This window comes from Watersipora subatra, chromosome 10 (genome assembly GCF_963576615.1).
Source record: "Watersipora subatra chromosome 10, tzWatSuba1.1, whole genome shotgun sequence".
NCBI classification, from domain to species: domain Eukaryota; kingdom Metazoa; phylum Bryozoa; class Gymnolaemata; order Cheilostomatida; family Watersiporidae; genus Watersipora; species Watersipora subatra.
Window position 1 is genome coordinate 32,135,812 of NC_088717.1, and position 12,811 is coordinate 32,148,622.

The window sequence follows — 12,811 nt, forward strand, 5'->3', positions numbered from 1 at the left end:
GCTGCTTGTTTGCATTTATAATTTCTGCACTTTAAAGGTGAATGTCTTGAGTTACTCCTTACACAGCCTGTCTAAAACTACTCTTGGCATAAATAAATCTTGTCTTCTTGAAATAAACTTTATTATACAATGTAACTGTATACACAAATCCGTAGCGATAACAGTATCCAGACTGCCCTACAACACTTCGCCTTGCTCTTTTTATACAGAGCTACCAAAAACACAACTTGCTATTGGTTAAAAATTATATAGCTCAACCACATCAGCAGAATAACATTTCGAGCACAATAAAGAAGAATTACTTCTGTTTCGAGGTGCTTGTACATAAAAAGAATAATTTTCTACAACTAATTGAACTATGTACGACTTGGTATAATATGCTCCGAAATAAAAGATGAGAATTGATCTTCTAGAACAATCAGTAATTATCTAATTGGTTAATTCAACTATTTACATAAGCTAGCGCTATAGTGATAGTATTAGTGTCTATAATACCGCCGCTTGTCTACAGCCTACCTCACAGAGGCAAATTACTTACTGTTGCTAATAATTTAATTATTTTAACTAGTGAGCGCATTGGTGCCGCCTTCTCCTACCCGGTATGACACAGATCCGGTGGGGCTGCCGGACTTCCCAGCCTCAACAAGACACTAGCACCAGCGATCACCTCGATGACGGCCAAGGTCACCCTCACTCATTTGCAGTCACACAGATTCGCTGGACCTTCCAGTAAAAGCCGAGTTCTGCTGAACTCCATCACAGACCTAACGGCCTCTTTAAGGGCCACCACTTTGTTTAAAAGAGTTGTTCTTGTGCATTAATGACGGGAAGTCTTCCTCGGATGCTATGTAGCCATTTGTTAATAGGGAATTATTAATTTTTATAACACCACTCTCTCCTAAGTCTTGATTCTGTCCCAGAATCGGTCTATCTGTTGGCGAAACACGCTTCATCCTATTTAGCCAATAACCAGAGAGATGTGCAGGCTGTTTGACATTCTAGCCAGAACGAAATGTGGCCAAAGTTGCCCCCTCTTTTACCGTTACTGGAGGGTCATTCTCCTCTGGGAGATGATCCTGGTTGTCTTGCACTGATCCAGACACTGGCTCATTCAAGTCTCCTCAATAAAGCTTAATCCTGCCCTCATGATGAACTTTCAGTTTGCCTCTTTGCTCCATCTGGTAGGGCTGGAATGGGAGTACCTTAGTTATGGAATATGGCCCGACATATTTAGGCTGTAACTTAGCTCCTCGACCCTTTCCTTTAAAATATGACTTGAGCAAGACTCTATCACCAATCACAAACTTAGACTCTTCCTCACTGTCATCAGTTCTAGGGACACGGAATTGTTGCTTTCGTAGTCTCTCATGCACTGTCTGTAGATCATACTGCAGACGAACTGCGTACTCATTTTCAGAGCAGTCTACACCGGTTAGATAGTTGAGGAGTAGATCATGGGGCAGGCGTGTCTCTCTACCAAGCATGAGGTAGTTTGGAGTCTCACCAGTACTCGAATGGGAGATGGCACGCACTGCACGCATAATCTGGGGAACCTGTTGATCCCATTCCAAGTGTTCGATTCAACGAGCATGGCTCTCAGAGAGTTTCCCATTGTTCAGCTTAACCTCTCGACCACAGAGTTTCCTTGAGGGTGGTATGGAGCGGACTGCGTCTTGTCACAATTCCACAGCTTACAAAATTCAGCAAGCAACTCTGATTGAAATTGTGACCCCTGGTCTGTGTGGATGATTTCTGGTATGCCAAAATAGCTAAAGATCCGCTCATCCAACACATGAGCTACTGTGTTGGCCTGTTCATCTGGAATGGGGATGGCATCATAACATCTCGTAAATTGATCAGTCAACACCAAAAATTTCTGTATTCTCTCGTGTAGTCTCCGGTAGTGGACCACACGGGTCTACAGCGATAATCTGCCAGGGTTTTCCTGCCCAGATCCCTAATCTGCCCTTTGCTGGCTTCAGCTTCAGCCCAGCTTCTTGTAGCCTTACAAACACCTCTTTTAGACGCTCCAAATGGCTATCTAAATCCCTGGAAAACACAAAAATGTCATCAAGGTAAATTAATAGTGTCTTCCAATGCAATCCTTTTAACACAGTCTCCATCAGTCTTTCAAAGGTAGACGGAGCTGAGGTCAAACCAAAAGGGAGGACTTGCCACTCCCATAATCCTGATCGTGTGGCGAAGGCAGCCTTTTCCTTTGCATCATCTTCCATTTCGACTTGCCAGTAGCAGCTAGTGAGGTACAGAGTGCTGAAAAGAAAGCAACAAGGGTGTCATCTATTTGGGATAGCAGATAAGCATCCTTGTGAGTGACCTCATTAAGCTTACAGTAGTCAACGCAGAATTGCCAGCTACCGTCCTTTTTTGCACTAACACCACTGTGGAGCTCCAGGCACCATGTCCTTTCCGGATCAGGCACTGCCCTTGCAATTCCTTGATTTGTTTTTCTATCTCGGCTTCCTGAGCTGTCCCATGTCGATAAGGTCTCTGTTTTAAGGGTTTTGCTCCCTTCACTAGTGGAATAGCATGTTTAATCACATTAGTCTTGCCTAAGTCACATTGGGAGCTCTGATGCTCTGTTATCAGTGCCTGAACTTTCTGCTTCTCCTCGGGGCTAAACCCTTGACAACTCTCTTCAGCTAGCATCGTGAGGTGTTCAGGCAGCTGGCCACGGCTGGCTGACTCTGTAGGTGCCGGTCTAGTTAGATTAGCAGCCATACACGTAACCACTATTTTTTCTACTGGAATTCGTATTTCCTGATCTGTGTAGTTAATCAGTCTCAGGTGAACTTGTTGCTCATCAGGATCTTGAACAGTGGTGGCGACAAGCACCCCTGGCACCCTATCGGCTGATTCAATGCAAGCAGGCTCTTGAACCCACTTAGTGCTAAGCCATACCATGCTAAACTTCTCTCTCTGTACAGGGAGGCAACACTGTTTCCTGGCGGACCTGATTATTCACCTTCAATAGGTTTTCCTGGCTGTCACAGCACCTGACCGCTAAATCTCTGATCTTTAACTGAGCATTTTGAAAATCTAAAAGGCACTGATGGTTCTCGAAAAAGTCCAATTCAAGCAGAATAGCATTGTCGATATCCGCTATGACAAACTGGTGACTTATCTTCTGAGTTCCCAACTGAAACTGTTTATAGCTTAAGCCCTGTAGTTGAATATCAGTACCATCTGCCAAAATACCTTGCCCGAGTACCGGTTGGAGTTTGGTGCAGCTCCGAGCCGAAGGTTTCTGGAACTCTTCAAGTGGAAAGGCAGACTGAGTGCACCCGCTGTCCAACAGCATAACGTTCTTTCCCTGATCTATAGTGACAGGCACATAATAAGCGGTTGTCATATGGTCACCATGTAATTGGCATTTTCCCAGGTTTAAAGGTATCTGTCCAGAAAGCCCTGGGCCTATGACCCCTGGACCTTAGAGTTTCCCTCCATTGAAGCCTTGTTGGAGCCTTTAGTAGGACAATTCCGAGCAATATTACCAATCTTCTGACAAGCGTAGCACTTCCTATTATCAGGCTCTGAACGGTTATTAGGGGGCCCACGTTGCTGCTTTTGTTGTACCAACATTTCCAGCATCTGCTTTTGTCCTTCAGCAATTTGCTTCTGTCCTTCTGCAAGTTGCTGCACTAGGGTTTGCATGCTGGCCTGTGTGCCCTGCATCATGGCCATCATTTTGTCAGAAAGGTTTGATGATGACTCAGTCTCATCCAGTTGATTCATCTTTCGCTCAACGCTTGGATTAGCTTCATGAATTCTACGGACAGCCTCTTCCAAACTATGAGGTGGTTGTGCTTTAAACAGCCAAGCTGCTTGAGAGCTTGGAGGTAGCATAGCAATTAACTCCCTCATGGCATGTCGGTCCACCGACTCACGTTCCATTTTGGGGAATGCCTTACGAGCTTACAAAGTTGGTCTGAGAAAAAGAATACATTATCCCCGAACCTTAGCCGCAGCCTTTTAAGCACAGTCATTGCATTTTCCATGCTAATAGAGTGGTTGGCCACTAGTTGTCTCTCAACTCTAGGTAGCTACCACTATGTAAATTTATACCGGCTGAGCCCATGACTGACAGTCGGAGACGGATAGCCATTTCTCCAACAGACCACCCATTATGCATGGCTATGTTCTCAAATAGCTACAGAAAATCTTCCACATCAGTAGAGCCATCAAAAACAGGTGGAGCAATTGCAGGTGCGTGCCTGGTACGCACTAATTTAGTCATGTTTCATGATCTGATCAGGGAAATGGAATCAATGGCTTTCTTAGCTAGAGCTGGAATAAGACCAAGGAATGCAGGGTCGGACCAGACTCAGGGTCAGTAATGAGGGCCAAGATCGGGTCGAACCGGGTCAGCACGTGCGATTTTTTATTCATTTAAGGTTAAGAGATAGTTCTATTACAGCCTAATGTTGTGACACCAATAAACTAAGATAAAACAAATCATTATCACACCAATCATTATATTTTGTGTCTTGGTTTATAGATGCAATTTACAATTTATGGCTAGGCATTGGTGGATCAATGCTATTCAATGGGTGATAGATTAATGGCATGATTTGGCTAGTGTTTTTATTACAGATTTTATTTTCAGCTGCTATTATAATCAACAAGAGATTAGTTGAGAAATACTTTACAAATACAGAAATAGATAACCCAGCATAGTGGAAAGCAAAAATCCATCACTTCTCGAAAACTTCTGGTATTAGTGAAAGAAACTAAAAATAAAATAAGTTTGCTAGATTGAAGGTTCTTAGACACGCTTTTAAGTTCCTCAAAATGCCCTCGTTGTAAATGCCTTAATAGTATTGAGGTGGACCCTTCTTTGTAGCTTAAAGGTTGACTTGCAACAAAATTCACATTACAATTATTTGGTATCAAAAGATTCACCATGTCTTACTCTGTTGTGTTGTAGGTGCCAAATACGTGGAAATGTGATTACAAGCTCTTAAAAGCTCAAAAATGAAAAGCCGCCATAGATTGGAATCTGTTTATTTCTCTGATGTTGTCATTACAGTTTGGTTATCGTTTTGTCACGTGATGTTTTTACGTGAATTGAAAAGCACTAGTTTATGACAAACACTTCGGGTTTTACCGAATACCCCGTATCAAATATAGATGCTCGCTACTTTACAGTTTTGTTTCGGCATTATTCAATTGTCAAGTCGTAATTTTATCATGTGACCCAATACTTCGAAAATAATTTTTGCGGCACTTTTCAATTATCACAGGTGACCAACAAGCTCGTCAAGATTATCAGACAATGATATGTACTCCTTCGAACTAAGATTAAAAAGTTTGACAATTTTTTACGGTAAGTTATAAGATATCAGTGCTAAAAGTGACAGCATTACAATGACGATAAAACAGACGCGTAAAAACAATAGACATAGTTTTATTGAATGCGTGAAGTATATTTGTGAAAATATTTCGACGAATGAGGTTGCATGAAAGTATAAACAGAAACCATTCTGTAACAACTACGTCCCATTTGAGCCGTTTTGGAAAGCGAACCCAAACTACAGCTGTCTCGTGTGGCTGCGATTAACTGTTCGTTATTTAACTTTTAAGAGCTTGTAATCACATTCCCATATCTTTCACACCTACAACGCAACAGAGTAAGACATGGTGAATCTTATGATACCAAATAACTGTAATGTGAATTTTGTTGCAAGTCAACCTTTAACTTGCTTTTGCATATTGTACAAATAACTTGGTATTTTCCTTTCGTGACTGGCTTCTTCATGAACTCTCAGACCACCGACATGTTGATTATTTCTTGCCAAAAAACGTTGTGAAACCTATAGTCCAAAGACTATTGTCGCAGACGTAAAAATATAGTCTGAACTCACCTTGTTTTATTTTGCCTAGTCCTTCCGCGCTAAGACTATATGCGACTCCATTTCAATCGCACTTAAAAAGCGATATACAACCGCTGTTGTTTAGCCATTAACCTACCCTTGTCTTTGTATAGGAAGACCCGAAAGTCGGGTGGCTCGACCCGGACACTTCTGACTCGGTGGGTCAAAACCGGACGAGCTACCCGTGCCAGCTCTATTCTTAGCTTCATAATACGCCCTAATCGAAATATATCTCTTTGCTATCTTACGAGCTAGGCTACTAGCTTGATTACACTTAAACGATGATTATACTTAAACAATAGCATGATGTTGAACCTCAGCAACTTTTCCTTGGAGGCAATTAGTGCTAGCCTGGGAAAATTTTTCACCAATCCAGCACTACTAAGCAACACTCTCGTCGTTTTCTCACTGTGGTTGCAAACCTCAATCACCACAGGCGAAGACAAAGTCAAGCCACCACGATTCTTAACTGTGATTAGGGAGTTCGTTGCTTGGTTTACATCATAGTTGGTAACATCCACGATGCTAGTGATATAATCATTACACTTCAGCTTTAGTGACCTAGCTACCTACACAGCCAGCTGTAAAATAATCATTCTGTCTCATTTTTGACTTAAGACATACTTGCATACTCATCATATTTAGTCATGTTTAGTTCAGCATGATATTAGTCTATTTACCTAACCAGGGTCTGGCTCTTTGAGTGGGTGGGCTATTTGCCCCCCTCTCCTTTTCATCTTCTCTCTTTTCTCCTTCTCACTTCTTCTTTGGAGAAGGGGAAAAGAGAGAATGGGGATAGGAGAGTGTAGCAAATAAAGCCCTGATGGCTCATGATTTGTGTGCAACAAGTCATAGCTTTTATAGTTTTAATCTATGGTGGTTATCAGATATTATCACATAATTACTTTAGTTTACTGGATTATCTATCCAAGAAGGTTTTTATGTGAAAATAAATGTGATTTTGTCACCTTCTCCTCATTAGCTCCATTGTTAACAACAGTGCAGTCAAGCATGAGGTACAATACAATGACGTTACGTCATGCTATTTAAGTCTGACAAGGCAACCGATGGGAATAGCTATTATTGGCCAATCTAGGTTTATATATCTATGAGGCGCACTGAGGCGCACGAATCTGTTCCTGTAGGCGGGTAATGCAGCTAGTAGATATATATATATCTACTATATCAACGGCAATCGTTGTCTGTCTGTCTATCTGTCTGTCCGCCTTATAGAGTACCGTACTTTTCGGACTATTCGCCGCTACTAGGTATCTAGGGCGCATTAACGAGAATCTCCGGTATATATATAGATATATGTATGTATATATATATATATGAAATTTATTAAAAACTACAGGTTAAAATCATTACTACTAATAGTTTCATGCAATCGCTCTGCAATCTTCAGGTAGAATATATATATAAATTAGAAAATTAAATAGTTTACTTTTTTTTCAGATACTGGCAGTTTCTTGCTAGTGCAATCCTCAGACTGTAGACCTCAATTGGAACAAGATGGTGACTTTTCAAACATCCCACTCTTTCAGGTGATTGGTGGATTTTGTCGCGTTCGGATTGACTTGTTACCAAAATTGCAGAGCAGATAACTCTTAGAGTGAGGACAGGATGAGGCAATTTCTGTTTTTTTATCAAGTGTTGACATGTCAGGTTTTTTTAATAATGTAATATTTTCCAGAAATACATAAACTGCACATTTTACTTAAGTTACTGTAGAATTTAGCATGTTTTAGTATAGTCCAGTCAAGTTTGAAGTTAATGTTTTGGTCTTTTAGTGCCCATATATGTTTACTCAGTTCTGTAGCATTTTCTTTCGAGCTATTACTTATACTGCGTTTATGGTTACGATATCTAGTTTTAAAGTTGGTTTCACAAAGTTCGACGTAGGAGATTCTAATCTACGGCAGTTTTGTGATGGCTGCAATTAACTGTTCTTTTTGAGCTTTTAAGAGCTTGTAATCACATTTCCACATGTTTTGCACCTACAATACAGCAGAGTAAGAGATGGTGAACCTTTTGATACCAAATAACTGTAATGTGAATTTTGTTGCAAGTCAACCTTTAAAGGTTTTTAATATTTGAAGGAGAACCTAGCATAAGCAAGTTCACCAGCATAATAGATAGGAGAGAACACACTAAGGCAAACTGGTCCTAGAGCACTAGTTGAGTAAGATGTATATACATTACTGTATATGGTTGGGTGATATGTATATATTACTGTATATTATGGTTGGGTAATAGGTACCCGTATATAATACTGTATGTGTGTGTGTGGTATATATTACTGTAGTACCGGTATATATTACTGTATGTGTGTGTGTGTGGTATATATTACTGTAGTACCGGTATATATTACTGTACGTGTGTGTGTGGTATATATTACTGTAGTACCGGTATATATTACTGTACGTGTGTGTGTGGTATATATTACTGCAGTACCGGTATATATTACTGTATGTGTGTGTGGTATATATTACTGTAGTACCGGCATATATTACTGTATGTGTGTGTGTGTGGTATATATTACTGTAGTACCGATATATATTACTGTACGTGTGTGTGTGTGGTCACTGTGGTGTGTGTTTTATTCCATCAATTAGTAGGAATATAACATTAAGCCAAAATAAAGATATAGTAATAAGATTGATAAGGTTGAACAAAAAATGAAGCTTAGTTCCTATTGTTAAGGTGTGATGAGGCCCACATGCGCAGTAGCACTGCAGCTAGTCGAGGCGCTGGGCTCACAGGAATTGGCAAACTTAAACGGCAGGTCTTCCCTCTAGAAATCTAGGTTTAATAAATGGCTTTTCATATCAACTCTAAAACTAGTACATAAAAGCAAAGGTTTTGCGTAAGTCTATTGGAAGGCTGTTCCATTGTGATGGTACTCTGTATGCGATTGCTTTTTGACCTGGAGCAGTATAAAATAATGGTAAAGGTAGATTAGTTTCTAAAAATCTGGTGTTATAGTGTGAATCTTTCTTGGTTTCGTCATCACTTGAATAAAATTTTGAATGAGCTAACAAGAGAATTTTATCATGATAAAGTATGTCAACAGGCAACACAGACAGTTGAACAAGCAGGGACCGAGATGATGTTAGTGGTGGTTTATTAAATATTATGCGCATTAGACGTTTTGTGATATTAGTATTTTTGTAAATACCACAAAATGGAGCATTTCTCATGACTCAAGACAGTAACTAATTTTTGAGTTAATAAACGCCTTTTATATTAGTTTCATAATACTTCTGGGTAAAAATTTAGAACATCTACTAATCAGGCCTGACATAGATCCTATATGCTTATTTAGTTTATTGATGCGTGTATCCCATATCAGGTGACTGTCCAAACGAATTCCTAAGAGTTTGATTGAAGTTGTCTCTTTCAACTCTGAATCAAATTATTTTATTGATTTTTTTAATTGAATTTTCTTTTGATGATTTTTCATTACAATGTACATTGTTTTGTCCATGTTTACAGTTAATTTATTTGTATTACACCATTGTTCAATTTTTGAAGTTCATTATTGACCATATCAATGTCATTATTCAAATTGTTAGACTCAAAAAATAAATTTGTGTCGTCAGCATATAGTATAGGCTTTAGATGATTAGTACATAACACAAGATCGTTAATATATGTTAGGAATAAGGTTGGACACAGGATAGAACCTTGAGGAACGCCACAATTTAAACTTGAAAAGCTAGATTTATAGTTTTTTATAAAGGTTACTTGTTTTCTATATTCTAAGTAGTTTTTTATCCAGTGTATAGAAGACGATGAAGAGTGAATATATTTTTATTTGTGAATCAGTATATTGTGGTCAATAGTGTCAAAAGCTTTACTAACATCTAGAAATATCCCTAATACGGCTCTGCCATGGTTCATTGCCGATAAAACTTTATTTGTAAGCTCAAATAATGCTTGGCTAGTGTTTCGGTTTTTTTTAAAACCAAATTGTTGTGTCGAAAAAATGCTGTTATTTTCTAAATATTGGCATATTTGCGTATTAGCAACTTTCTCAAAAATTTTACTAAAAACTGGCAATATAGATATTGGTCGATAATTTGATAAAAGCTTTGTTGAACCCTTCTTAAACAAAGGTTTAACTTTTGTTATTTTAAGGCTATCAGGGAATATACCCAGTTGCAAGCTGATATTTATAATATGAGCTAGAGGATAAGCGAAAGCAGGTGCTGCAATTTTCACAAACTATGCTGGAATTGAATCTTATCCTGTAGCTTTATTTGCATTTAGCCCACGCAACAAATCCTCAACATAATCCCCGCCAACACTGCCAAACTGAAACTGCAGGTCTGTTGGTAACAGTTGGCTATCTCTTGTGAGTTCTTAATTTCTGCATCGCTGTGAATAATTGATTTTGGAGCACCGCTACATGTTGTTGATTTCCCTAATTGCTGATTTAAAATTCGCCAGTATGTTTTGGCATTCCCAGCTGACTCAAGTAAATTTTTAAAATACAAGGATTTTGCACTACGTAGTCTTTTGTTTACCAAGTTTTGAAAAATTTTTGAATTTTTGTTTTAATTTTATATTTAAAAGGGAATTTAAAGATTGTTTAAATATGTAGTCTCTCTTTCTCATCATTATTCAAATTTCATCAGTTATCCAAAGTTTTTTATATTTGTGGTGTCTAGAAGACGTTGGATAGTTTTTAAAAGGGGCATATCACAAATTGATTGAAATTTGCTCGAAAATTCAGCATACATAGTATTTACATCAGTATAAGAGCAGACAAGCTCGTAACAATCTGTGTTAAGACATTCTGCTAAAAACTTGTTCTCTTTAAAGTGTTTGAGGTCTCTTAAATATCGAAAATTTTGGAAAAATTGTTCATATATAATATATATTTATATATACGTATATGATGTTATACGTATATGATAGTTGTTCCAGTTTTGCCATTGTGACCAACATTTGCATATAGTCTGGTGGCCACAGCATTTTTGTGTCGTTTTTTGCCAAGGAAGCACGACAATGGGGTATAACGATTTTTAGGTGTAATAGATAGAATAAAGCATCCCATAATTTATTTACTATACCTACCGGAGATATCGTTGTCAAGCAGTGATTATTTGCCATTAAAAGGTGAGTAGAAATACATAAATAAGATCTTCTTTGCGCCGTGCGCAATTAACCAAATCAGCCAATCAGCTCCGTAAACATAAATCTATGCCTTTTTTGATACGAAGCGTATTTGCTGTCCCCGATAACACATAGGTCCTTAGTCTGTTTCCACTATAGCCTTGTCAGAAACTGCCATCAACGTTAGTAGCAGCAGCGAAAATTTAAAATCTCTATTTAAATTGATTACCACAGCTAGCTATTAAGGATTACATAATTCATTATAAACAAGTTCTACATTCTAAGAAGCCAACAAGCCTTACTAACTGAAAAAGCCGATAATCTAAAGTTTTATGAGATGTAGAGCACCATCTAATGAAGTAAATCAGGGCAACCCCCGAACCAGGCCTAGCAGGAGCTGAGGCTTGAATATGGTAGCTTAGGCCCCGTCACTTTACTATATTACCGGCACTACTAGCGTAAAAGCTGTCAATACCGACTCGCTATCACACAGCCGAGAGTAGACTGTGGATATTACAACGCCACCCCTAACAAGAGCCGGTCAATCTGACTCTATATATTACAGCCGATAGCAGACTGTTTATATATCAGCGCAATTCCAACAAGAGCCGATAATACAGACTCTATATAATACAGCCGATAACAGACTGTATATATACCAGCGTAACTCCAACAAGAGCCGATAATACAGACTCTATATACTATAGCCGATAACAGACTATGTATATACCAGCGCACATCCAGAAAAGAGCTGATAATACAGACTCTATACACTATAGCCGATAGCAGACTATGTATATATACCAGCGCAACTCCAACAAGAGCCGATAATACAGACTCTATATACTATAGCCGATAACAGACTATGTGTATACCAGCGCACATCCAGAAAAGAGCCGATAACACAGACTCAATATACTATAGCCGATAGCAGACTATGTATATACCAGCGCCACTATTAAGCTAAACTGTCTAAGATACAAAAGAAGATGTGTTGTACTTGAATAATTTTATTATAATGATGTAGTATGCCACACCAAGCTAGCCAAATCTACACTACTCTTCAAATGCACAAGCAACTGCTTATATAAGCTAGCAGATCCAAACACAGCATATCATTGGTGGATACAGACAGTTGAAATTTCTAGGTTAAAAAGGCAGCAAATTTTTACAAGAACAAATGCTATCTACAAGTAAATATAAGACATAAAAATTTGGCAACATTTTTGTGATGACTTAGTTAATATAGAAAAAGAGTTAGTAATACAACAAACGATCAACAAATTTTCTTTCTCTACTTTTAGGCAATTTCCGGCTTGAGAGTCAAGGAAAGCGGTTGCCTTATAATTCATCTAGCGGGCGTAGTCTAGCCCGTTCTCATCCTAGCGAGCGCCTTGGGTGCTTGGTAACCATTGGCTTACGCCACAATCTAAATTATTCAATTATATATATAAGCCCAGGTTAATCACTGTTAGGCACCATCCAACATGGCACTCAATTGCAAGCACTGCAACTTCTCCACTGACAAGCCACCCGCACTCCTCTGGCCCTTTTCAGGGCCACCACTATCTGATAACGAGTTGTTCTTTCGCTTTAGTGGCGAAAAGTCTTTTTCGTAATTTTCATGCCAATTTATTACATCACCCCCTCCTATTTTTGTATTCTGTCCCAGAATGAACTGGTTCGGTGTCTCTGCCTGTAATTGGTTGAGCCAGTAGCTTCCGAGGTGCGAAGGTTTTTGAGTTCGCCTCTTAGGCCGTCTGGTATGACCTTGAGAGCAAACTCCGTCAACAAAG

General features: G+C 39.0%; 1 protein-coding gene across 1 annotated transcript; it reads right to left on the reverse strand.

Annotated features, from left to right (window-relative positions):
• Positions 1–1,121: 1,121 nt before the first annotated feature.
• Positions 1,122–1,541, reverse strand: LOC137406975 (uncharacterized). The gene has a single exon (XM_068093573.1). The coding sequence runs from the start codon at positions 1,539–1,541 to the stop codon at positions 1,122–1,124; it is 420 nt and encodes a 139-aa protein (XP_067949674.1).
• Between the last annotated feature and the right edge of the window lie 11,270 nt (positions 1,542–12,811).

Coding starts and splice junctions, on each gene's coding strand:
- LOC137406975 (XM_068093573.1), bottom strand. CDS start 1,541: ATGCGTGCAGTGCGTGCCATCTCCCATTCGAGTACTGGTGAGACTCCA.